The 27,436-nt window shown below is 46.5% G+C and overlaps 1 protein-coding gene across 2 annotated transcripts in view; it reads right to left on the reverse strand.

Moving 5' to 3' along the window:
• The window catches only part of LOXHD1 (lipoxygenase homology PLAT domains 1), a 195,498-nt gene that overhangs the window by 19,993 nt on the left and 148,069 nt on the right, over positions 1–27,436 (reverse strand). Inside the window, exons 32-37 of one of the 2 annotated variants that reach the window (XM_055559027.1) lie at positions 22,210–22,418; positions 21,167–21,352; positions 18,226–18,353; positions 11,100–11,217; positions 10,015–10,189; positions 8,241–8,426 (exon numbers count right to left, since the gene is read on the reverse strand). In XM_055559027.1, the coding sequence (XP_055415002.1) occupies positions 8,241–8,426; positions 10,015–10,189; positions 11,100–11,217; positions 18,226–18,353; positions 21,167–21,352; positions 22,210–22,418 (1,002 nt within the window). The remainder of the gene's footprint in view (positions 1–8,240; positions 8,427–10,014; positions 10,190–11,099; positions 11,218–18,225; positions 18,354–21,166; positions 21,353–22,209; positions 22,419–27,436) is intronic. The other variant, XM_055559028.1, reaches the window with a different exon arrangement.

A 27,436-nucleotide genomic window follows, 5' to 3' on the forward strand; every position in this document is an offset into this window, starting at 1 on the left:
CATGACTACTGGAAAAACCATAGCTTTGACCATACAGATCTTTGTTGGAAAAGTGGTCTCTGTTTTTCAATACACTGTCTAGGTTTGTCATAGCTTTCCTTCCAAGGAGCAAATGTCTTTTAATTTCATGGCTGCAGTCACTGTCTGCAGTGATTTTGGAGCCCAAGAAAATAAAATCTGTCACTGTTTCCACTTTTCCTCCTTCTGTTTGCCATGAGGTGATGGGACTGGATGTCATGATCTTAGTTTTTTGAATGTTGAGCTTTAAGCCAGCTTTTTCACTCTCCTCTTTCACTCTCATCAAGAGGCTCTTTAGTTCCTTTCCACTTTCTGCCACTAGAGTGGTATCATCTGCATATATGAGGTTGCTGATGTTTCTCCCAGCAATCTTGACTCTAGCTTGTGATAAATCCAGTCTGGCTTTGCATGATGTAATCTACATATAGGACTTCTGAGGTGGCTCAGCAGGGAAAGAATCTACCTGCAATGCAGGAGCCACAGGAGACATGGGCTTGATCCCTGGGTTGGGAAGATCCCCCAGAGGAGGGCATGGCAGCCCACTCCAGTATTCTTGCTTAAAGAATCCCATGGACAGAGGAGCATGGCAGGCTACAGTCCAGGGTTACAAAGACTCAGACATGGCTGAAGTAACTTAGTATGCATGCATAGTCTTCACACAAATTAAATAAGCAGTGTGAGACTATACAGCCTTGTCATAATCCTTCCTGAATTTTGAACCAGTCCACTGTTCCATGTCCGGTTCTAACTGTTGCTTCTTGACCTGCATACAGGTATCTCAGGAGACAAGTAAGGTGTTACAGTCTTCCCATCAGAATTTTCCACAGTTTGTTGTGATCTACACAGTCAAAGGCTTTAGCATTATCAATGAAGCAGATGTAAATGTTTTTCTGGAATTCCCTTGCTTTCTCTATGATCCAGCAAATGTTGGCAATTCGATCTCTGGTTCCTCTGCCTTTTCTAAACTCAGTTTGTACATCTGGAAGTTCTCAGTTCATGTGTGGCTGAAGGTTTACTTGAAGGATTTTGAATATAACCTTGCTAGCATGTGAAATGAGTGTAAATTGTACAGTAGTTTGAACATTCTTTGGAATTGCCCTTCTTTGGGATTGGAATGAAAACTGATATTTTCCAGTCCTGTGGGCACTGCCGAGTTTTCAAATTTGCTGACATATCAAGTGCAGCACTTTAACAGCATCATCTTTTAGGATTTGAAATAGATCTGCTGGAATTCCATCATCTCCATTAGCTTTGTTTGTAGTAATGCTTCCGAAGGCCCACTTGACTCCACACTCCAGCATGTCTGACTCTAGATTAGTGACCACACCATCATGGTTATCCGGGTCATTAAGAATTTTTTGTATCATTCTTCTGTGTATTCTTACCAGTTCTTCTTAATCTCTTCTCTTTGTGTTAGGTCCTTACCATTTCTGTCCTTTATTGTGCCCATCCTTGCCTGAAATGTTCCCTTGATATCGCTAATTATTCAGCTGGGTATATCTTTCCCTTTCTCCCGTGCCTTTCACTTCTCTTCTTTTCTCAGCTATTTGTAAAGCCTCTTCAGACAACCACTTTGCCTTCTTGTATTTCTTTTTCTAGGGGATGGTTTTGGTCTCCACCCCCTTTACAATGTTATGAATCTCTGTCCATAGTTCTTCAGGCACTCTGTATACCAGATCTAATCCCTTAAATCTATTTGTCACCTCCACTGTATAACCATGGGGATTTGACTTAAGTCATACACGAATGGTCTAGTGTTTTTTCCTACTTTCTTCAATTTAAGTCTGAATTTTGCAATAAGAAGCTCATGATTTGAGTCACAGTCATGTCCAAGTCTTGTTTTTGCTGACTATATAGAGCTTCTCCATCTTCAGCTGCAAAGAATATAATCAATTTGATTTCAGTACTGACCATCTGGTGATGTCCATGTGTAGAATCATCTCTTGTGTTGTTGGGAGAGGGTGTTTGCTATGACCAGTGTTTTCTGTTGACAAAACTCTGTTAGTCTTTGACCTGCGTTGTTTTGTACTTCAAGGCCAAACTAAACCAAAGTAGTAGCAAGAAACGATGGGTGGATGGTTTTAGAGCTGTCCAAGGTGCTGAACTGTCACCCTTTCCTTTCAGGGTTTTGACGTGGATGAGATAAATTTGAGTGTAGAGTTTTTGCAGAGAAGGAAAATGAAAGTAGAAAGCTGAGAAAGTCTAGATATATGCATAGTGTCCAAGGAGTGGGAGAAGCCATTATTATAGGACCTAGTGATGACCCTGAAATTCATGACCAGGACCCACTTTTTGAAAGTATTAAGAAACAAGGAAAAACTTTGATCCAGAAGAAATGTGGGTTCCCTGTGGTAGAAGCATAAGAAAATAGGGTTTGTATATGAGGACTTGAAACAGAGGTATTAAATAAATTCTATATTAAGCCCCCACTGGGTTACAGGCAGTGTGAGGGGCATTAGGGAAGAGTAATGAATATGGCAATGGTACTCCTGGAGCTGCTAGTTAAGTAAGGGGCCAGACTGAGCATGTAGTTACAAATATGATGACTATTCGGGGAGAGGGCTTAAGTAAGGTAAGGCAATAGGAAAAACTTTCAGTAAGGAGGTTAGTCCATCAGAGATTTTGTTCATCATAAACAGAGAGATGTAATCATGGCAGAGCTAGGAAAGAGAAGAGAGTGAAAAGAAAACTTTTAAAATGGATGTTCATCTTGGAGACTTCTCATTGCTGCAAATTCATATATATCATACCATTCACTGGATGGACTGGAACAATCAGGAATAAAAAGGCAATTACACATCTCAAAAAGGACCAGCAAACAAAGAGAGTGAGATTGGTGAGAAAGTTTCCCTGACATTTTGTGTGTGGGAGGTGAGGAGGAGGAGTACTTAAGAAGCAATGATGAACATTTGTATCTTATAAACATGAATCCACAAACGACGGAAGACTGTTAATCTTCCCCTCCTTTCTCCCTGTGACAGTGACTTAAATGTTTGGCTGCATAACAAAATTTCTCAACAAGGGATTCTGGGAATTTGCTAGGAAGAAATAAACATTTAAAATAGTTTAAATTGCTTTGCTATTTGGAAAAATAAATGTGGTTTCATAGCTTCTTTATTAAATTTATGCCCAGGAAACTTTGGCATCATGAACCAACACACCACATTTTTGGGTTTCATGGTCAGTGAACAGTCCTCAATAGTTCCATAGGTAGGGTCCATCTCCCTGAACACGTTCCTTTAGGAAGTGAAAAAATGTTGAGGCAACCCATTTCCCTCTCCCTTTCCTCCTCCTTCTCCTCTGCCTTCCCTTCTATTCTCTAACCTCAAACATGAGGGTACTCAAGAATCTGCTCTTGGTCACTCTTATTTTCTGAAGTTTCATTTCCTCACTCTCATGGCTTCAGTGATGTCTCTGCACTAGCAATTCTTAGATCAATATCTCAGATCAGTATCTCCCAACTAGTTTGACTCCTGAGCTCCAAACCCAACTGTTACTAGCCATCACTCCTAGATGTCTACCAGACCTTTAAATTAAACATGCCAGGATGAAGAATCTCCTCTAGCAGCCTTACCATTCTTGCTCAACTTTCCTTCTCAGCCAATCCTTTAATAAGCCTTCTGCTTAAGCATTTCTTAAATCTTTCTACATTTTCTCCATTCCCCACTGCTACCATCATTGTGCAGGGCATCGTTATCTCCCATCATCTCTTAGCCAGTCTTTTGAAGTTTGCTTTCTTTTCCATCTAACCTATTCCCCACAGACACTATGATAATCTTCCCTACATGACTACTGTTCTGAGATCCTTTGATGGCTTCTCAGGACAATTAGGATAAAGACCCAATCCTTGACAAGACTTATAATACCTTGCATGGCCTGATTCTCGTCTACTTTCTAGATCCCACACCCATTCCCTATTTTGTCGTCATTCTGAACTGTGCTTTCATTTCTGAAACATGTCAGTCTTTCTTATATTTTAGAGCTTTTATGTTTTCTATTCATTCTGCCTCAAACACACTTCATTTCTGATAAACACCACACCTCACCAAATGTCTACTCCTATAAATTCTTTAGGTCTTAGCTCAAATATTGTCTTTTCAAGGACAGATCAAGTTGAACCTTATTATTTCTGTATCCATATTTGCAAATTCACCTAATTGATAAAATTTATGTGTAGCTCTAAAATCAATACTCACAGTCCTTTCACAGTTATACATGGACATGTGCAGAGCAGCAAAAAATTTGCGCTAATTCATATGTTGCCAGTTGAGGTTAAACAAGATGGTGCTCTGACTCCTGTTTCAGCTCTCACACTATGAACGAGTGTTTTTGCTATCTACTTAGCGCTGTGGGATTTTTTTTTTTTTTTTACATTTTTATGTTATAGTGCTAAAGAACTGTCTAGTGTTTCTAAGTGCAAGCAGGCTGTGATGTGCCTTACAGGGAAAATAGATTTGCCATATAACTTTCCTTTATCCTCATCAATAGTGTTGATGGCCATGAGTTCACTGTTAATAAATCAACAATATATACCATATGAAGTGTCTTTAAAGAGTGTGTGTTTGTTGCTCTGACTCTTTGTGACCCCATGTACTGTAACCTGCCAGGGTCTTCTCTCCATGGGATTCTCCAGGCAAGAATAGTGGAGTGGGTTGCCATGCCCTTCTTCAGGGGATCTTCCCAACCCAGGGATCTAACCTGGGTCTCCTGCATTGCAGGCAAATACTTTACTGTCTGAGCCACCAGGAAAGCCCCTTCCCCAAAAGAAAATAAGGTTATGCATTTACTGGTTGATGAAAATGTGTGATCAGAGGATTGCAGGAACCTAACCTTGTGTTTTTCTTAGCAGCAGTGGTTCAGTGTTTACAGAAACTTTATAGAGCAAAGCTATGATGAATGGACAATGAATGGTGTGTGTGCTCAGTCATGTCTGGCTCTTTGTGACCCCATGGACTGTAGCACACCAGGCTCTTCTGTCCATGAAATTTTCCAGGCAAGAATACTGGAACAGGTTGCCATTTCCTACTCCAGGAGATCTTTCCAACCCAGGGATCAAACCCATGTCATCTGTGTTTTCTGCATTGGCAGGTGGATTCTTTACCACTGAGCCACCTAGGAAGCCCCAAAGAAGGGATACATAGCCATCACTAAAGACAAACATTATCCATGACTCCTGAAATGTTACTGCTTGACTTTCTGGAACGCTTTTCTCAAATATGTCAGTCTTTGCTTTCCTAGATACTTTGGAAGGAGGGATACAACATAGAACACAAGTGCCCAAGAGAACTCTGGAAAGTCTTTGATGAGAAACAGATTGAGAAGGAATAAGGCAGATTTTGAAGGTGTGGGCAGCAACAGGAACAGTCATCCAAGTGACAAAGAACCAGTGGGCTTTCAGGTGTTTAGTCAGGTGGAGTTAGATAATATGGAGTTGGAGATAGCAGCTTTTGAAGGCAGGAGACAGAGACGAACTCTTATCCTGGATCAACAATTATCTGCCTTTTATTGCTGTGACTTGAGGATGAAATGTGTGGAAGTTTGAACCATTTTGCCAAGCTTGAGAGAAATCTATAACAGTCCAGGTTGAAAATAGTCAGCCTCCAAGGTGGAGACCCTAGAAACAAGTGATAGAGTCCAGAGTTGAGAGAAGTTGAGAGAAGCAGTGAAGTCAGCACCCTGGACAGATACATGACTCCAAAGGCTGTAGAGTGTGAAGCTAGAACTATGATCTTTAATAAAGGCATCCTCAGTCTTTCTGGTCATCCCTTCACCCTCACTTTAATATGAAGAGTGAAATCTTCATATTAAAAGTGGCCCTAAACAAAAAATGGCCCTAACATTGCCTTCTCCTCTTAGAAAAGTGAGGGAGGTCATCATGGTCTACATGAAATTCTCCCCTACCCAGTTCTCTGACCTGACCAGGAGATGATCAGGGAGCTGCTTGACCTCTGATCCCATCTTGTGGTTGAACCTTGAGGGGATTGTTCAGACTCATTGGGAATAATATTTCTTCCTTCTCAAGGTTCTAGTCTCTTTGCTTCTCTGTTGCTCCTGAGGTAGGGGCTGTGGTCTTGGTATTTCACAGCTCTCTCCTGGGGGTGGGAGGGCATGGAGTCTCAACTAAGTTAAGATTTAAAGAGTTTCCACTCTGCCATAGGCACCTTTATGAATATGAATATGGATGAGGCAAGGCCCCTGCCCTCAAGAGTAATGCCTTGCCCGTGTGTGTATTAGGGCAGAAGTAAAATGTACTTCTTTCTGATTAGGGAAGGGGCACACTTCCTGGGAATATACTTCCTGAACAGTGGTTTGCCTCTGGTGTGGACACTGCGACAGGAAACTATGCCTGGAAGCTAGGGTAGACAGACCTCATCTCCACCCACCCTCATCAATCAGCTCTGTCAAATCACTCTAATTAGACACACAATGGGGTTCAGTGCTTTTACTGAGCCAATGGCAGCCTGATCAAACACTGAAGCGATTGTCCTGACACTCATTTGTTGAGTGGCATGGGCAGCAGCTTATCCTGATCTTTTGAATTCTCTGGGGCAAAAGATGATCTTAATAAATCTGACTCATAATTGTCAGACTTTCAGCTACCAGCCAACCTCCTACTAAGTCTAAGACAATCATAACAGATAATGAGAGGGTGAGAAAGAATTCAGGGATCTTGTTTTGTCTCTTTGTTAGGAAAGAATAGAGATTCATTAGCGATAGTCTGAGAATACTTTGCAAATATGTTTCTTTACATAGACTTATAAGGACAATGAATGGACAGGTGAGGAATAAGCATCTCCTCTCACTTTTCTGGAGAAGACATCCTCCCCCAATCCCCTGACAACATGTATGGGGGACATAGTGAACAGAGATAGAAGAAGCTGCCCTCATCTCCTCATCTTTTCTTCTCTGACCCATCGGCCCATTGGCTGGGCAGAATGGAACTGGCAGGATGGGCTGACCCCCAGCATAGTTTACTAGAAAAAGCATCAGAAGACTTGGATTTGAGTTTCAGTTATGTCTATTTCTTGCTGTGTGTTTCTGAGTAAGTTGTTCAAACCTCACAGGGCCTCAATATTCCTTGATTGTAGAAAAGAGAGATGATAAAGTTCTTCTGTGGCAGGCATTCATAAGACTGTCACAAAGATCAAGTGTTTGTATCTTTTGTACTTAACAGAGCACTAGGCACATAGCGAACGCTGTAAATGTTCCCTCAGTGAATGACTGAGTGGGTACACTGAGATTTGAAAGTTGAGGGCTGTGCAAATCTTCATTATTTTATTGCTCTGAAGACTGAGAACTTTCTCTGTGCTTAATCAGAGCTTATCCCATGTTATGGAAAACATGTTTAATTGTTTAATGCATGTTAAAGTTGCCAAATTAGGCTTCATCAGCCACCATGACAGATACATTGGTTCTCTGCCAGGATCTAAAGAAGTAAGAACAATACAACAGTCAGGACACCTCTGGGCCACTCGTGGGGGAGACTTAGAGAAGACTGGAGAAGGATTTGAGTGAATTGCCTTGTCAAAGCCAGTTTCAATGGAAGTCAAGAGGGTGAGTTAGAATGGCATAAATCAAGAAAATAATATGTCTTAAGGAGGTGACATTTAGTATTTAACAACTGTGTTCAATTATATAATGTAGAACGTAATGGCCCAAAGCCAGAAAAAAAATGTTCATAGCAGCCTGACGACAACAAAGCAGTAATGAAAGAAATATTGAACATGAGCTTCATCACAATTACAGATGCAAAAAAGTGTTCCTTTGGCATTTTGAAGATAAATTTCTTGTTTGGCTTATATCCTATCCCATCATTCATATTTATAACTGAGTTTGACTAATTTTAGATTTGCTATTATAACTAAACAAGCATAATCCTTTATGGAAAATTCATGCGAAGGGAATTTGGTGATATAGCCCTTTCCTCCCCCCACTCCTCTTAATTTTAATGTTTGAACTAAGTAGAATTAATGCCCTGATATCACAGAAAAAGTAAGAGCTACTCATTACCCTGGGACGGGGGGTGTGGAGAAGGAGGGACTGATATTTGTCGTGAAACACCGGCTCTTCTAACTGATGGAAACATCGAAATGGTAGCAATCTACTGTTTCCGGTTTCCTGCCACCCTGGGGCGGAAGAGTCCCCACACGCTGCCAGAGAGGTGGGCAGGGGCTTAGGCGAAGAGCTGCAGCCTGCCCTCCCCCACCCTGACCTTGAGCTACCTTTGTTGTCGTGCCAAACTCTCAGCTTGCAGAGGTGGCCCAGGCTCAGCATGTCGGAGAAGTTGAACGTGTCAGTGCTGTTCCGCTCGAACTTGTTCCAGTTGGCCGACTGCTTCAGGGCCAGGGTCCCGCTGTCCCCGTTCTCCCCGAAGATAATGATGAACACGTTGGCATCGGTGCCCGCTCCTGGGGTGCACAAGACAAGGACTCTGGCCTCTCTGAATCACAGCCCTCTTGCTCTGGCCTCACTCTTGGGATCCAGGGAGAAGCCAGGGGTGCACGTGGGCAAGTTCAGAGTTGTCAAAGCCAGGGATGAGATCAGAAAGGGCTGGTCAGTGTCCTGGGGCTCCCAGGTCTACAACTCTATCCTTCGTTTTACATTTGAGCCTTGTAAATGCTGTTGGGTTAACTGGGGTCCTGGTTAGCAGGCGTGGATGGTTTGGTACAAGAACTCATGTATTCTGCGGAAATATACCCATCCTTAAAGGCACGCCATGTAGACTGGCTTTACAGTTTAGAAATAAACACCTTCCTATACAATGTGAAAGTTCTTTGTCCCCACATCTGCCTCCGGTTGACATTCTACACTAGAGCTTGTCTGCTTAAGCCAAATAGAAGCAGTGACTCAGTTGGAAAGAAAAGGCTTCTGGGAGAGGTGACCCCTTGAAACTTTTCTGATACATACCCCGTGATTATCAATGAACTTACTACTTTCTGAGAGCACATCATGAAGGGATGAGGGACTTGAAAATGAGTGAACACTTGGAACTTTGAGCAAAGAGAGTGAAATCTTCTTTCTCAGGAAGAAAGGAAGTGCCACAAATCTGGTGCCTTGCCAGCTGTCCTGACCCAGCATGTATGCCTGAGCTGCCAATTTAGGAAAGCTTCATTTCTTTGGCTTCATTTGCAAGAGGTCCCTATCACTGTGCCCGGAGAGCTTCCCTGTTGAAAGTCTGAACTAGCAGGGCCAAGCGGGGATCCCTCACTGCCATTTATAGGTACTGTGAGTGAGTTTGCTGGGTCCTTGCACCAGCTCCCAGGGGTCAGAACTGCTTGAGGGGACGGAGGCAGCACACACTGCCCCCCTGCGAGCTGCAGGCCTCTGCTGCATTGGTGCTTCCCTGCCGGCTGCAGGCCTCTGCTGCATCGGTGCTTTTGCTTGGAAGGGCCTTCCTCTGGCGTCCCATCTGCCTCACCGGCTTCTGTTTGCCTTTCTGGTTGCACTTTGGCACCACCTCTGGGAAGCCCTCCCTGATTTTTGCCCCTGATCTCCAGCTAGGGCAGGTGCCCTCCTGTAGGTTCCCAGCACCTGGTACACCTGTGCCAGCCTCTGTCACAGCCTCGCTGTCACTGCTGCACTCAAATGTCACTCACACGTGGGCTCAGGGACTTACCCTATCCTAAGATCCCAGGCCAAAGCTGGCACAGAAGATGGTGGCCAAGCACAGGGATGTGGGAAGGGGCCCAAGGGCAGCCATGCTGAACAGCACCTGGCTGAGGGGTTTCAGGAGGCAGCAGAGGACTGAGGGCCTCTGAGCCAAACTCCTGCACTGTTTTCTCCCATTTTCCTGATGCAGAAAGGACAGAGCCATATCAGTCACGGGGAGGAATACTTTGTAGAAGATGACACTCTGTGGAAATGAGTTGGCCTTACTTTTGAAAGGCTAACCAAAGAAAAATGCCTTGACCAGAGCTTGGGACCTGAGCCAGAATTTGAGAAGGGCAGGGTGAGTGGGCAGTGAACACAGAAGTGAGCGCTCCACCCCCGACTCACCCAGGACGTCACTGGTCTTCACTGAGACAGTGTAGGACGTCCACTCCATCATCTCCTCCCCATCGATGACGGCACACATCTCGCACACCAGCGTCTTCTTGCCCTTCCACTGGGACAGCCAGTCTCCATAGTAGAACATGGTCAGGTCTCCCGTGTTCATGTTCTTCAGGAGGATCTGGGCAGGGAGACCCGCCAGTGTGTGAACACCTCCCTCACCCCCACCGACTGCCCAGCCACTAATGTGGCCCCCTTGTCTGGACCCTGGAACCCACTATCCCAGGCCTGAGACAACTTCTTCTCAGACTCGAGGCATGAGGAAAGGGTCCTCTCCAGGACAAGACCCTACCCCGGGGGCCTGGCATGGAGTCTGAAGCCCCCGCTGTGACTAACTTTACTTGGTGAGCTGGAAGTGGGCAATTCATGTAAATATGTTTCCAAGGAGGGCCTATAACTGTGCACCAGAAATCTCTGCTGAATTAATGACATAAAAATAGACCAACCAAACCACTTTCAGCCACAGACTCCCCAGGACTGTGGACCCAAGTTCGCCAGATTGTCCTTGGAGGGAACACTGTATTATTGGCTCAAGAAAAGTCTGCTAAAAGCTGGACAAGGGGAGCAGAGCCTCAGGGGACTCGGGACAGATGGCCTTTGATGGATAAGGGATGAGAGGACGGCTCAGAGAAGAAGAGGCAGACCGCTCACTGAGACCGGGGGGAACCGGGAGCCTCCCTATGGTCTGCCTCGGGTTCCCAGCATGGGAACCTTGCTGCCCAGTTCCTGCCGCTCCCCTCTCACTCCTCCCAACTCACTCCCTCCAGGAAGCTCACACTGGTCTCTGTCCACTTTACACTGACCAGGCAAGCTGTATTCCCTGGCAGCTCATTCAGTTTTGACTGGGTACAAATAAGTAAAACTACGTTCCCTGATTAATTCACACCCAGAGGCATATTATCTGGGCAGACTCAGGTAACAACCTTCTAAGGTGACATTTGCACGTTAACAAACCCCACTGACAACCCAAAGGAGCAGGAAGTAGGGGTGGGCAGTAGGAGGAAGGGAGGGTGAAGGTCCAGCTGTGTTACCCTCTCCAGGAACCACTCAGGCCGGCTGCCCAGGCCATCAATTCGGATCCTCATCTTGGTGAATGGGGCAATGTCCAGGATCTCCATGATGAAGGTGTCATTCTGCTCCCGCTCAAATCTGGGGATGGAGAGGAGGGACACGAAGGAGGGAGGCTGGCCAAGGTGAGGGGGGAGGCCATGGTAAAGACAGATTCGGGGTAAGGACAGAAGAGGCCTCTCAGCTCCCAGTGACTCCCCAGTAGCCTGTCTCTTGCACCAAGAGGTGTTCTCGCAAGGCTGGGTTAAATGAATTGCTGGTAGAAATGGCCCTGAATCAAGAGTTACCAGTTCTGGGTCCTAATCTCATCGTGTTAACCATGTAGAACAGTCCCAGCTCCTTTCTGGGACTAGGTTTCCTCGTCTGTAGTCTGGGGAAAATGACACTGTCCCTGCAATCTCATAAAACTGTTATGAGGACCAAATGGATGTGAAATCAGTTTAAAATGTGAAAAGAATTCCATGTCTGCAAAGCTTGCAATGAGACTTCATGAGTGACATGGCTGCTGTGAATGGTGGGGCAGGCTGTGCACTGTGCAACTCTAGACAGTACCACTCACCTTTTTCTTTTTGTACACGATATGCACAATGCTGGATGAAGCACAAGCTGGAATCAAGATTGCTGGGAGGAATTTCAACAACCTCAGATACACAGATGACACCACCCTTCAGAAAGTGAAGAAGAGCCTCTTGATGAAAGTGAAAGAGGAGAGTGAAAACGTTGGCTTAAAACTCAACATTCAAAAAATGAAGATCATAGCATCTGGTCCCATTACTTCATCGCAAATAGATGGGGAAACAATGGAAAGAATAAGAGACTTTTTGGACTCCAAAATCACCCCAGATGGTGACTGCAGCCATGAACTTATAAGATGCTTGCTCCTTGGAAGAAAAGCTATGACCAACCTAGACAGCATATTAAAAAAGCAGAGACATTACTTTGCCAACAAATGTCTGCCTGGTCAAAGCTATGGTTTTTTCCAGTGGTCATGTATGGATGTGAGAGTTGGACTGTGAAGAAAGCTGAGCACCAAAGAATTGATGCTTTTGAACTGTGGTGTTGAAGAAGACTCTTGAGAGTCCCTTGGACTGCAAGGAGATCCAACCTCAAGGAAATCCTCAAGGAAATCAGTCCTGTATATTCATTGGAAGGACTGACGCTGAGGTCGAAACTCCAATACTTTGGCCACCGGATGTGAAGAATGGACTCATTGGAAAAGACCCCGATGCTGGGAAAGATTGAGGGCAGGAGGAGAAGGGGACGACAGAGGATGAGATGGTTGGATGGCCTCACCGACTCGATGGACATGAGTTTGAGCATGCTCCGGGAGTTGGTGATGGACAGGGAAGCCTGGCACGCTGCAGTCCACGGGGTTGCAAAGAGTTGGACGTGACTGAGCAACTGAACTGAACTGAAGTGATATGCACAACTGAATGCAGCGGCCCTTGGTTGGAAAACACTACTAATAACTGTAAAGCAGCAGGTGACATTGCTTTTGCTGCTATTACTGCTTTTCTCCCGAAATGACCGCATCATCTTAGCGATGCTCTATCTTTATTTCTACTGCTCTTCTCACAGTGCTGCATGCATAATGCGATCTTCAATGCTGACATTGCTTGACTGCTCACTGATTCCAGATGCTGATGCTGATAAGCCCCTGGGGGTAACACAGGTATCACTGAAGATATGACACTGCATGGCAATTTTATGCTTCCTTGAGCAAACATATTTTTTAAAAACAAAGGCCATAGCCAGTGGGAGCTAGAACTACAAATGCTACAAACCAAAAACTAACTACTCCTTGTCTTCAAAGCAGTGGAACAGAGGCCTAATCCCTTCTGATGACTTGCTTCATGCACTTTGCGATTATTAGAAGTAAAAACACTCTCCCAGAAGTCTGCCCTAAATTCCTCCTGCTCTAGTTTAAATTGTCTGTCTCCCGGTCATGTGGAAACTGGAAGGCAGTTCTCAGAAACTCCCCTCAAGCTCATCTCACAAAGTGGAGATTCTCTCAAATGTCAGGAAGCATTTAACAGGAGGCTTCCTGTGTGCTGTTCTGGATCTGTCAGGAATCCTCCGTTCCTTATTAATTCCTGAATATTCAGGAATTAAGAGGAGAGGCAACCAGGCATTTCCTTCGCTAGTTTTTCAATACGGTGATAAGTACCGTCTTCCTTCTTATGAACCATATGGTAAAAGTGATTGTTTACAACTCTCTGTCTTTAATATGGATCGCCTATGTTTTGTAAGTCTGGAATTTTCATCTTTATCTGAGAATAACTACCTTGTAAGACAGTATATATGCCCACACCATGTTGATTAAAACATCTTTGCTCCATCAGAGCTTTGGTCCCTGTGTCTTTCTTTCTTTCTTTCTCTCTCTATTTCTGGCTGATTTCCTGGAACGCAAAAGCCGGCTGCGTAACCCAGGAAATATTAGCCTCTCTCCTTCTTTCACTTTCTCATTGTCGACTCCGGACCACCAGGTTCCAGTCCATTAAAGGACCTCAACAATCTTTCAACTCATTCATCCCTTACTCTTGCTGGGTGTATAATGTTGCAGATCAAAGGAACGTTAGAATTCTTCACTTTATCTTTTTCTTTAATTGTCACTATCTGAATTTAACCAACAATCTCCCCTTTATGGAGATTTTATGGTCAGGTAGGTGTAAGGAAAAGGGGGAGAGAAATACGCTTTTTCTTTTAGAAAACTGAAGCCTGGATTATACTTCCCCCCTAGTCCTTCATTGCAGGCTAAATCCCGATTACACCTGTCTCCTCAGAGTAAAAGGCCCACATTCTAAAGGGAACTTCATCCTTCTACGACTCACCAGCCACCTCTTTCCTGCTTCCCCACACCCTCGCAAGACAACACCATTGACATGTGGGAGGGCTCCCGCGTTGAGGGGCCACTGCTGGAGAAGTGGTCCACCCCTGAGCCACGTGCCCTTGCCTCTGTCTCAGAAGGACGGGCTGCTGAAGGCCCAGGCTGTGCCCTGCTCATCCACCCCAAGGAGCTCAGCAGCTCTTGCTGCCTCTCTCCCTTCCTGTTCTGCTTTCCTTCTGTTCTCCACCCATCAAAGAATGTCCTTGGGAAAGGGCCCAGCAGCCACTCACTCAGTGGTCTCCGTGACGGAGGACAGCCTGAGGCTAACCAGGCCCAAAGCCTTAGGCTGCAAGGGCAAGTTTTTAATGGAAGAGTTTTAGACATTGCCAAGAAGCTGGGAAGATTTGTACGCAGTGGAAGCCAGGGGCCATTCTGAAGGGCAAACCCAACAGAGCTCTGAGAATCTGGTTTGCTTCCAGACAAAAAATTTCCTAGTTCATGGGGTTTCCACTGGGCCTCGGGATGATTTCTTACAGGCACTTAATTTCCTCTAGAGAAAAACATCTCTTTGCCTTAAAGGAATCCCTATCTCCATTAGAGACACTAATTGCCTCAAATTCCACTGCTAGAGACATATTCCTTAAGTTTAAGCATTTCCTTTTGAGGGTATCTTTTTTTTTCTTTGAATACCACATCAATTCACCACCATCTCAAAGTGAATTAGTTATGAACAGTTTCCCCCAAAGTGGCAAGATGACAAGTTGGGGACTTCAACTAGGGAGAGGGGTTGAGGGAAAGGTTATCAAGTTTGACCTCTGGGTCTAGTATTTTACAACAGGGCCGTTGCAGCAGGCAAACCCACACCATGCCTTCTGTTAGACACATGCCCATTCCCGCCTCCATTCCGGTCACGTGCCATTTCTTGGGAGGATCTCTTTGCACAGCACTAAGCTATGAGAATGACACAAACCCAGTGGGTCTCACTGTCTGAGTCCCCAAGTTGAGATGCTGACATCTGTAACAAGGATTTCAAGACACAGGCCAAACACTGGGCCACTTGCAAATGAAATAAAGCAGACTATATTTTGGGTAAGAAACCTGAGCTTGCAAACCAGTGTATTTAAGAAATGATGGCTCTTCTCACAGCATAAATCTTAATGCAGAAAAACAAAATTCTTTAACAAGGTGCCTCAAAGCATTTATAGAATGGTGGGACTTTCAGAAGCATTTTTGGAGTTTAGATACTACCAGAAAAGAAGTGTCTATCTCTCCCACCAGCAATTATGTACATCTCTAAAATAAGGTGGAATGTCCGCGTGGGATAATTAATCCGAGAAATTTCAAGGATTTGGGGCTGGATTGGAGATTAAGGTCAAATCATGGAGGGGAAGACTGTGAGAGAGTGTGGAGGCCAACCACAGACTGAAGAGGATAACAGGGCTCTGCCCGTTGGCTCTGCCTCAGCCACCCCAGGCCGCCAGACTGAAGCCTTGCCAGCAGTGGGCCCACGACGCTCAGGACTCAGTCAAATCTGCCTTCCTGATTTTCCCCCACTCCCGACTCAAGACCAACTAGATAAATCCAAAGATACTCCCCTATCCAATCACTCAACATTCAGAAAACTAAGAGTATGGCATCCAGTCCCATCACTTCATGGCAAATAGATGGGAAAACAATGGAAACAGTAATAGACTTTATCTTTTTGGGCTCCAAAATCACTGCAGGTGGTCACTGCAGCCATGAAATTAAAAGACACTTGCTCCTTGGAAGAAAAGCTATGACCAACCTAGACAGCATACTAAAATGCAGAGACATCACTTTGCTGACAAAGGTCCATCTGGTCAAAGCTACAGTTTGTCCAGTAGTCACGTATGGATGTGAGAGTCGGACTATAAAGAAAGCTGAGGACCGAAGAACTGATGCTTTTGAACTGTGGTGTTGGAGAAGACTCCTGAGAGTTCCTTGGACAGCAAGGAGATTCAACCAGTCAATCCTCAAGGAAATCAGTCCTGAATATTCATTGAAAGGACTGATGCTGAAGCTGAAACTCCAATACTTTGGCTACCTGATGCGAAGAGCTGACTCATTGGAAAAGACCCTGATGCTGGGAAAGACTGGGGGCAGGAGGAGAAGGGGACGACAGAGGATGAGATGGTTGGATTGCATCACTGACTCAATGCACATGAGTTTGAGTAAACTCCGGGAGTTGGTGATGGATAGGGAAGCCTGGCGTGCTGCAGTCCACGGGGTCGCAAAGAATTGGACACAACTGAATGACTGAACTGAATCCGATCACATAAGCTGCCTTGATTCCAGTTAGCTCTCCTCCAGTTCTCCCATGCCTCAAATAATGCTTCACTCTGAAGCTTTTCCAGGATCCTGAGAGCCTTTGGCCTCTGCCAAACCAAGTGATGGTGCTCACACTCTTGCTGTAGCAAGCTGGAAAGATACAGCCTCTGTTCTCATTTGACCTCCATTTTATTTCCACAATTACATGAGTTCAAATCCCAGCTCCTCTGCTGATTAACTGAGTGACCTTGGGGTGTTAGTTACTTCATCTTTCTATGCCTCAGGCACTTTATTTGTTGTGAGTTAATATATATAATTGTATTATTATTATAGTTAATATAAATATTATTATATGTATATATTAACTCTCTCTCTCTATATATATATATAGAGAGAGAGCACTTACAATGGTGCCTGCAGGGAGTAGGCGCTCATTGAACGTTAACCATTATTACAATCACTATCAGGGGAGAACAGCTCAGGAGAGAATTCCAGGAGGAAACAGGAGTTGCATAATGAGAGCATAGGAGTGCTAAGAGAAGAGAGGCCAAAACTCTTCTCATCGGATCCCCCCAGACACAAGCTGCATAAGATGAGCAGAGTTCCCACTCTCATGGACTGCTCTGTCCATGAGAAGAAGCCTCTACCTGGCCACCAAGAGCTTCAGCAACTTCATCCCCCGCAAGCACCATCCCTCCCATCCTTACCTCTGCCACCTTCCAGACGTACTTATTGAGTGCCTGACACACGCAAGGCCAGAGGCGGGAGCTGTGAGAGGTCAGAAAGGATTCTGCCCGCCAGCTTTCATGGAAGGGTTTTAGACATTGCTAAGAAGCTGGGCAAGATCTGTGGGAGACGGCAGTGTGGGTTCAGAGGCGAGTGGCTGTGGGTGGGTTGCACAAGCCTTAGGCTTGGGTTCTGGGTCTCTGCCCTCTGATGCTTAAGATATCAGGGGTCAGGGATGGTTTGGGGGGACAATGGCTGAACACAGAAAACCAAACAAAACCTAGGACTAAGTTGGGGATTTAATGAAAGACGCAGACAGGTCCTTTCTAGAAGGACTAAAGAGGTCCACCAGTACTGTCATTACTGATAACTATCTTAAGAGGAAGTAGAACCTAAGGCTTAAGACTGGGGCCACTTGGGTGCACTGTCCAGGGCCAAAGCTTACTGGCTATGGGGTCTTTAACAGCATGACTGGACCCTGTTGTGTCTCAGTTTTCTCATCTGTAAAATGGGGATGATAATAACAATCCTCATAGAGTTGTAGGTAGTAATAAGTGTGTCAATACATTCAAAGGGCTTAGAGAAACGTCCAACACCAGATAAGCCCACATCAGTTGTCTGTGTTGTTGTTGTGGTCCCCTCAGGTGTTAAACTTCATGAGTTTGAGCATCTTTTCTTCCCAGTTGGACTGTCTCTCCAGTGTCTGAGACAGTGCCTGATATGGGTGTTCAATTGTTATTTTAATATTTCAATGTTTTTTTTTTTCACTTTTATGCAATCATTTTGAACTTGTAGGAAAGTTACAAAAATAGAGTAGGTTTCTGTGTTCCCTTCAGCCACCTCCCCCTAATATGAACAGGTTACATGACTACAGTAAAAAGAATGAAAGCAGGAGATTCACAATGACACAATGCTATCCACTAACCTCCAGACCTTACAAACATTTCACAGTGACAGAAGGAAGGAAGGAAAGAGGGCTATGGGCTGAAGTGATTGATCAAGGAGGGCTTCCTAGAGAAGGTAGATTTGTGCTAGGCTTTGAAACAGAAAGATCTTGCAACAGAGAGCGTGGATGAAAGGCATTCTAGGAGGGAGGAATCACAGACAGAAGCGTGGAGGCTGGAAGGCCCCAGGGGATGAGGGGAGAGTCAGAGGGTAGTCTGGCTGGAGGCAGGATGGGGCTGGAGGGTGGAGGACTGGGTGTGTGGAGGGGCAGAGGGGCAAGGGGCACGGCCATGCCCAGATACCTGGCCTTCTTCTTGTCCAGCTGCACTTCTTCTGTGCTGCCGTTGATGCCATAAAGGGTCATAAAGATGCTGGAGTCGGTGCCACCGCCCACCACGTCCCCTGTCCACACCGTCATTTCGTAGAGCACCTGTCCCGAGAGGGATGTGAGTCCTGGGCTTTGGCCTCAACCACCACCCCCGGTGATTTACTATACTTCACTCTCGCTGGGGCAAAAGAACACGTCCTCCAAGCTCCACGGCTCTGAAAAAAGCCCTCCCACTAAGCAACTGTGAGTGTCTGCAGAGCAAGAGCCAGGCCGTGTCACTGTCCCTGTCCCCCGCTGTGCCCGGCTCAAGGCTGGAGAGGAGTTCAGTTTCTGAGAGAGAACACATGTGGAGTGGGAACATGACCGATCGCCCCAGCATTAACCGATCTCCTTGTTTGTAGAAGCCCGACCTAAGTCCGTTCATCCCAGCTGCATGTGTTGGCCGCACAGTGGCTTTTGGAGCCATGCAGGGCGCCACTGAACCCCAGGGCCATCCCCACTGCTAGCTGTGGAATGGCAGATGTCCCACCCTCTCCAGCCTCTGCCTCCTCTCCGTAAATAGAGATGCGCACCATGCAGAGCTGTGAGAGCCACAGACACCTCGCCTTGGTGCCCACTCTGGGCCTGGCATCAAGGGGCCGCAGCAGTTCTAGGGGACCATCCCTCCTACGTGTCACGGCCAGCTCACACCCTGCGCATCAGTGATTGGAGTGTGTCGGGGCTGCTGGTTGAGGGACCTCTGCATCCTTTCGCTTGTGGAATGGGCCAGCCACCTATCATAGGTGCTTTTCACTTTAGACTGGAGTTTTGCCCTTTGGCCTGAGGTTTGTGCCAAAAAGAGTGTGTTCTCTTTGTCTCTGCCAGAGGAGGCGAGAACAGCCCTCTCCCTGCAGCATGGTGCTTTCCTTGAGGCCCCTGCCTTGGTTCTTCCTTTGAGGGGCAGCCTCAGGGCAAGCAGGGCCATCTTCACCTCTGATCTGGAGTGTCCTCTGGCCCCTGACCTCTCATGCCACAGCCACTTGCCAGGTGCCCAGTTAGGTCTCAAAGGTTCAGGAGAGGCCTGCACACACGGCCAAGAACACGCCATGCTGACCATCTCCTTGCATGTACCCATAGCCAGCCCCTCCTTTCCCCAGGGGCTCCCACACTGCAATATCACTGTCGCAGACGCTGGATTCCCACCACCAGTTGCTGTCAGATTCAGAACCTGTGTTATTCATGTCAGTGATCGCACCCCTGGTGGTGTCCTTTTCAGGCAGCACGGAGAACCTTCACCACCATATTGCAAGGTCAGAAGTAATATTTCAGGCCTGGCCAGGAGGACACGTTTGCCTGGGAAATAACTGAACTACACTTTGCTTTCCCAGGAAAATCCTCTTAGACCACCTAACAAGGGTGTGTGTGGTGGGCACGGAGCTTTGGGAACAAAAGTAGAAGCCTGACCGCTCAGCTCTTACCCAGCAAACTTAGAACAATCAAAGCAAGCACTCGAGGCCCCGTGGAGACTGGCCCCTTAAGGCTGGGCTCGCAGACTCCTGTCTTCTCCGGGTCCATCTTTTTTCTCTTCTTTACACAGACCCATCTCTTTTTATGCCATAGATGTGTTTCCAGAAAGAGACACAGAAACAGTCTTTTGTAATTCCAGTCTGATATCAGATGTCCTGGGGAGGTGGCCAGTCCAAAGAGCCCTTGGGTTCTTTGTGAAGTGACAAACCTGTGTTCTTTTGTAATATGAAGAACTGCGGTGTGAGGGTTTGGATTTCCACAGATTAAAGACCCCAGAGGGAGGTGAGCTGCACCGAGAGGGGGTGTGCATGTGTACTGGGGGTGGTGCGCACACACACACACACACATACACACACCCACATGCATGCCGGGAACAGGGTCAGGACAGAGGTCCCCGGAAGAACTGTGTGCTCTCCCCCACTGACCGTCTGGCCACAGATGCAGATGGCTGAGCAAGGGAGAGGGTGTCTGTGCTGTAGGAAGTTCGGCTCTCCAGCAGGAAGGAGATGGGCAGGCATCCACACTCCTGCCCGAATAGAGTTTAGAGCCCATAACTCAGCCCTTCCTTGTTTCCACATACAATACAGGCAAGGCACGCTCAGGTCCAGGGCGATGTCTTCCTACCTTTGTGGGACAGCTTCCAACCTAAATCTAGTAGCCCATTGATTTGGATTCAGGAACAGAGATGAGGGCTGGGACCTTCTGTTGACCCCACAGCTTTTCAGAGAAAGAGAAGTCTGCAGGGTCACGTGACACAGAAGCCTCTGGGCCATCAGCTGACCACGTGTCCTTGGGTCCAGCACCCAGCAACTCTGCTTCCTGCCTGGCACCAACCTGTGACTTCATACAACTCAGCCCAGGTGGAGCTGGGATAGGCACTCAGAGCACCCGCCTTCCAGCCTTTTCCACTTAAGGGGGACCTTGGGCAGATAGCACTCACTGCACTGAGACCCAGGGGCTCACAGCATCCCAAAGGCCATCTGTCCCCATCACCAGCCTACTGGTGTCAATGGAACATCCTTTGGAGAACAATGACTCTGGACATCTATGTAGAGCACGCTTTTCATGAACTATTCATGGTCTCATTCATTCTCATCAATACCTTACATGGGAGAGGATAGGAAGCATTATTTCCATGTGCTATGTGAGAAGACCAAGGCCCAGAGAGGCCAGATGACCTGCCCAAGGTCACACAGCTGCAGACAAGAAGACACTTGAGTCTCATGGCTCCTAGCAACGTGGGTCTTGTTGGTACAAAGGGCTGCTGGTACAAAGGGCTGCAGCCCTGGCCAGTGCCCCAGGGATGAGTCTGTTCCTTCTCTCACTTCTGTCTCCCCTGTGCTCGTCCCCTTCACCTGGCACTCCCTTTGCCACGCCATACCATCCACACAAACAGGTACCCCCTATACCTTCACCCCGATGTTCACCACCATGGCATCCAGGAGGTCGAAGACACGGGAGGTGACGCCATCTCCTCGGTCCTTGGCAAGCCAGCAATTGCAGCGCAGTATGTATTTGGTCCCCTGGGTGGGCACGGCCAGGCACAGCTCCTCCACCAGCCAGCAGCTCTCGGGGGAGGCCCCATCATGGCCCAGCTAGGCGGGGACACACTGGGGCCGTGAGGATGGGGCACAACTGGGCAAGAAGCCCTGCCTGCTCAGCATCCCCTCCCCCATTTGTTAGCCCCCCCAACACCCACCCCCATCTTCAGTGCTGCCTTCCAGCGTGCTCTGCACTCACTGATCCAAGTCCCTCCTGTGAAGGTGGAGAGATTTTGCAGATGCAATGAAGGTCTCTAATCAGATGACCCTGAGTTCATCAAAAGATTATTCTAGGAGGGCCTGACCTAATTAGGCGAGCCCTTCAAAAGCGGGTGTAGACATCAGAGAGGGAAGACGTCACAGAGATTTGAAACAGAGGAGATCCTCTCTGAATGGCTTTGAGGAAACACGTTGCCTGGCTTTGGAGAGGGCCACATGGCAGAGAATTCAGGCAGCCCCTGGCCTCGGTCCTATGACCACAAGGGAACTGATTTCCTCCCACAACCACTGAGCTTAGGACAGGACCCCAAGTCTCAGATGAGACCAGAGCCCTGGCAGCAACTTTGACCTCAGCCCAGTGAGACCTTGAGAAGAAGACACAGCTAACCCTGGACTCCTGGCCATACATTTGTGTGGCCTTAGGTTACTAAGTTTGTAGTGACTTGTTACAGAGCAATTAAGAAAAAAAACTAATACACAGACATCGCCTCTGGGTGGGTGGAGAATGGACCTGGAAGGGCAGGTGAGGCATCCAAGGTCACCCAGCCAGCTGAAGACAGAGGCCAGGAGCTCTTCCTGTGCTGCTTGTTCTGAGCCAGGCTCAGGTCAGGCCCACTCAGCCTCCCACCCATGTATAGGTCAGCTCCTTCCTTCCCTGGGGGTCACCACCCCGAGGCCCTAGAGACCGGCACCTCTATTTTTTTGATGACGCCCACATCCAAGCCGGCAACATAGAACTCCTCTACAGAGCCGCAGGTGAAGCCCTTCTTCCCCCGGGGATAGTCCAGCCAGATGCGGTTACTGCGCTCGTCCTCCTGCCCGATGAGGATGACGTAGGCCCGACTGTCGGTGGCTGCATCCCTGTGCTTCCCCGTGGTGACTGACACGTAGTAGGGAATAACTGCAAGAGATCATGGGAGCCCAGCCTCATTACGGGCCAGGGGGGACCAGGGTGGGCTTGGAGACTTGGAAATGACCTCTGGAGGCACTGATCTCAGCTCCCTGTCTCTGAGACAAAGTATAACAGAGCTTTTCAGACTGGTGAGCTATCTATGGGGAGTGTCTACCCTCCAAGGGGGCTTTCCATATGGCGTGAATGGTAAAGAACACACCTGTCAATGCAGGAGACATAAAAGATGTGGGTTTGATCCCTGGGTCGGGAAGATCCCCAAGAGGAGGGCATGGCAGTCCACTCCAGTATTGTTGCCTGCAGAATTCCATGGACAGAGGAGACTGGAGGGCTATAGTCCACAGCGTCGCAAGGAGTCAGACATGGCTAAAACAACTTAGCATGCACCCTCCACGGAGTGAGGGAGTTGGTAAGTCCCAAATGAAGATCAAAGAGAGATCACTGCAACATCTAAAAGCCCCACTGACCAATTAGCTTAGCTGCACCCAGCACTCCCACGCGAAGTGGGCCGAGAGCAAGAACTGCTACCCAGTTACAGGGTAGATGCCTGACAAGCACACTATGGATGTACAAATGAGGTTGGCAAAAGCAAGTTCTCATGAAAAGCAGGAATTTAGAGAAGAAAAATAAAATGGTATTTATATGTGTAACATAAATGAAAGTTCTAGAAGGCATTCATTTCCAAAGCATGTTTTAAACAGCACAAAAACCTGCTCAGGAAATATGCTTAGAGTTCTAGTTGCCCAGCCAGTGTTCATTCTCCTTACAGCTAGGGGTGGTCACGATATATAAGATGTTGGGAAATTTTCTTTTAAAGGGTCTGACTCAACTGGGAGGAACACCTTTTTGCTCCTTACCCTTCCAATCATTCTGCCTGGAATGTGATGTGATATTTGGAGCTCCAGCTCCAGTTCATCTTGGAACCATGGACACCTTTTACGATGGAAGCCACTTGGAGGACTGTTAGTTTGGTCAGGTTGAAGAGCCTAGGACCCTGAATTTGCTGGAGCTGCTGTATCAGCCCTGTGTTTCTCTTTGAACTTTTATGAGTAAGAAAAGAAATGCTTCATGTTTGTTATTTGTAGTTACTAACTGAAACAGGTTGGAAAACCTTCTCCTAATTACCATATGTAAAATAGATGATCAGTGCAAGTTCCATGCATGAAGCAGGGCACTCAAAGCTTCATGGGACAATGCAGAGGGATGAGGTGGGGAGGGAGGCGGGCGGAGGATTCAGGATTGAAGGACATCTGTACACCCATGCCTGATTCATGTTGATGTATGGTAAAAACCACCACAGCATTGTGAAGTAATTAGCCTCCAATTAAAATAAATAAATAAATTTATAACAAACAAACAAAACCTTCTCCCAGCTAACCTTCCTAAATAGCTTGGGAGACATTGCCCTGATGAAGCGGAAGTTTGGTTATGCAACCTGTAGCCCTTTGAAAAATTTCCAGACTATACCTTCCTGGCTGGAATTATCTGCATTGTTTTCTTCCCATGGCTGTATTTCATCTTTACAAAAAGAACCCCACTGGCCTGTCCACAGTTGATCACAGTGCTTAATTCAGTTTAGTTCGGTTGCTCAGTTGTGTCTGATGTGCTCTGCATATAAGTTTAATAAGCAGGGTGACAATATACAGCCTTGACGTACTCCTTTCCCAGTTTGGAACCAGTCCATTGTTCCACGTCCGGTTCTAACTCTTGCTTCTTGACCTGCATACAGATTTCTCAGGACGCAGGTAAGGTGGTCTGGTATTCCCATCTGTTGAAGAATTTTCCACAATTTGTTGTGATCCACAGTCAAAGGATTTGGCATATTTAATAAAGCAGAGGTAGATGTTTTCCTGGAACTCTCTTGCTTTTTCAATGATCTAACGGATTTTGGTAATTTGATCTCTGGTTCCTCAGCCTTTTCTAAATCCAATTTGAACATCTGGAAGTTCTCGGTTCACTTACTATTGAAGCCTTGCTTGGGGAATTTTAAGCATTACTTTGCTAGCGTGTGAGATGAATGCAATTGTGTGGTAGCTTGAACATTCTTTGGCATTGCCTTTCTTTGAGATTGGAATGAAAACTGACCTTTTCCAGTCCTGTGGTCACTGCTGAGTTTTCCAAATTTGCTGGCATATGGAGTGCAACACTTTCACAGCATCATCTTTTAGGACTTGAAATAGCTCAACTGGAATTCCATCACCTCCACTAGCTTTGTTTGTAGTGATGCTTCCTAAGGCCCAGTTGACTTCGCATTCCAGGATGTCTGACTCTAGGAGAGTGATCACACCATCATGGTTATCTGGGTCTTTAAGGTCTTTTTTGTATAGCTCTTCTCTGTATTCTTGCCACCTTTTCTTAATATCTTCTGCTTCTGTTAGGTTGATACCATTTCTGTCCTTTATTGTGCCCATCTTTACATGAAATGTTCCCTTGGTATCTCTAATTTTCTTGAAGAGATCTGTAATCTTTCCCATTCTATTATTTACCTCTATTTCTTTGCACAGATCACTTAGGAAGGTTTTCTTATCTCACCTTGCTATTCTTTGGAATTCTGCATTCAGATGGGTATATCTTTCCTTTCCTCCTTTGCCTTTAGTTTCTCTTCTTTCTCAGCTATTTGTAAGGCTTCTTCAGACAACCATTTTGCCTTTTGCATGTCTTTTTCTTGGGGATGGTCTTGATCACTGCCTCCTATACAATGAGATGAACCTCCGTCCATAGTTCTTCAGGCACTCTGTCTATCAGAGCTTATCCCTTGAATCTGTCACTTTCATTGTATAATCGTAAGGGATTTGATTTAGATCATACCTGAACGGTCTAGTGGTTTTCCCTACTTTCTTCAATTTCAGTCTGAATTTTGCAATAAGGAGCTCATGATCTGAACCACAGTCACCTCCTGGTCTTGTTTCTGCTGACTGTATAGAGTTTCTCCGACTTTGGCTGCAAAGAATATAATCAATCTGATTTCAGTACTGACCATCTGGTGATGTCCATGTGTAGAGTCGTCTCTTGTGTTGTTGGAAGAGGAGGTTCTCTTGGCCAAACTCTGTTAGCCTTTGCCCTGCTTCATTTTGTACTTCAAGGCCAAACTTGCGTGTTACTCCAAGTATCTCTTGAATTCCTACTTTTGCACTCCAGTCACCTATGATGAAAATGACATCTTTTTTGGTACCACTTCACCTGCTGTTAATTCCTTCTTGTGTGTTTTTCATTTCAGTTATTGTATTCTTCAGCTCTGATTGGTTCCTTTTTATATTTTCTAGTTCCTTGTTAAAATTCTCACTGGGTTTGTCTTTGCTCTTCCCTGGTTCAGTTAGCATTTTTATAACTAATGCTTTGAACTCTTCATCTGGTAAATTATTTATCTCTGTTTTATTTGTCATTTTTCAGACTCTTTTGTCTTGTTCTTTCATTTGAAACAAATTCCTCTGCCTTCTTGTTTTGCTTAACTTCCTCTCTATCAAATTAGGTAAAAAACAGTTTCTTGTCCCAGTCTTGAAGGGGTTTGCTTGTGTGGGAGCAATCCTATCAATCTGTGTGTGCCCAGTGGCTTTGGCAAGGCAGCCGGATCTGGAGTCAGCACAGGTCGCGTCTTCCCCTTGGGTGTGCTGGCAACTCTCACCAGGGTGGGAAGTGGGGCTGGAGATGGAGGGGCTGGAGCCAGAGCCAGGTGTGACCCAGCGCTTCTGCTGTGCTCAGTGGCCAACACTGCCCTACTAGGGCTGGGGTCAGGTCCAGGGCTGCTGCTGTTCATTGCTCAGTCATCTCCAACTCTTTTCAGCCCCTTGGACTGCAGCACGCCAGGCTTCCCTGTCCTTCACCGTCTCCTGGAGTTTGCTCTCCCAGAGGTCCAGCGTTCTAAGGCAGAAGTCTTGGTCAAGTTCAAATCAGTTCTATTTCCTCTAAGTGTGTGTACTTCCCCATCACTTTCATCCTAGAAGGGAGTAGTGTTGCAGCGAGAGAGGTCAGAGTGGGCCCCTGGTGTGGCCAGGGACATGCACTGAGGCAGTCCTGGTATACCAATTAGACCTTCAGTGCGCTTTTGATGCATCATCTCTGCAAGTGCCAGAAATGGCCATGCTCACCCCATTCAGATGAATTCCAGGTCCCAGCCGTCTCTGTTCCCCACAGTCGCACACTCTCCTTGGCTATGACAGACTTCACCCTAGTGGAGCTGTGCTGGAGCTAGAGTGGTGGGATGTGGGAAGTGGGCCAGGGGTCCTGGGGAGTTTCAGTCTGCTTCTTCCTATTTGATCCCAGGAGTAAGCATGCCTGTGTGTGGAATCTAGGTTTCTTACAGCCCTCCTGCAAGTCCCACAGATTTTCAAATCAGTTATGGGGAGTCATCTCCTCAGTATCAGACCCCAGGGCAGAGGTGCCCAATATGTGGTCCAAACTGCTCACTCCCCAGGGAGGATCTCCTAGCCTGTGTAATCGCTGACTCTTCTATGTTCCTTCCTAGGGGCATTAGTCCCAACCCGATCGCTTCTCTTCCCTTCCTACCTGACTCCACATGGCTCTTTGTCTCTTCCACTCTCCAGTTTGTTTTCAGTGAGAGCGGTTCCACATGCAGGTGTATTTTAGATATGTTCATAGTGGGAGGTGAGCTTGGTCTCCTACTCTATCATCTTGATCTCCTCCCTCTTAAATCCTTGATTTCTTATATTCCCTGGACTAAAGCTGAACTGTGAGCCAAAGTCAAAGATTTTCCCAAAGCAACCAAAGATCCTTACAGATCTGAGGAGGGATTTAATATAGTCATTCAAACTCATCAACCTGGATTCTCTAACATGTCAGCTAATTAATGTGCTTGGTGGTAAAGGCCAGGCCCAGCACTGAATGCAAACTATTAATTGGGAAAATCCTAAAAGATGTCTAGAATCACAACTGGGAGTCCATCCTGCTATCTCACTATAGAAATACCTTGAAGATATGGCAGGTTCAGTTTTGGACCACAGCAATAAGGTAAATATTGCAATAAAGTGAGTCACATGAATTTTTTGGCTGCC

This window comes from Bubalus kerabau, chromosome 21 (assembly GCF_029407905.1).
Source record: "Bubalus kerabau isolate K-KA32 ecotype Philippines breed swamp buffalo chromosome 21, PCC_UOA_SB_1v2, whole genome shotgun sequence".
Lineage (NCBI taxonomy): Eukaryota > Metazoa > Chordata > Mammalia > Artiodactyla > Bovidae > Bubalus > Bubalus kerabau.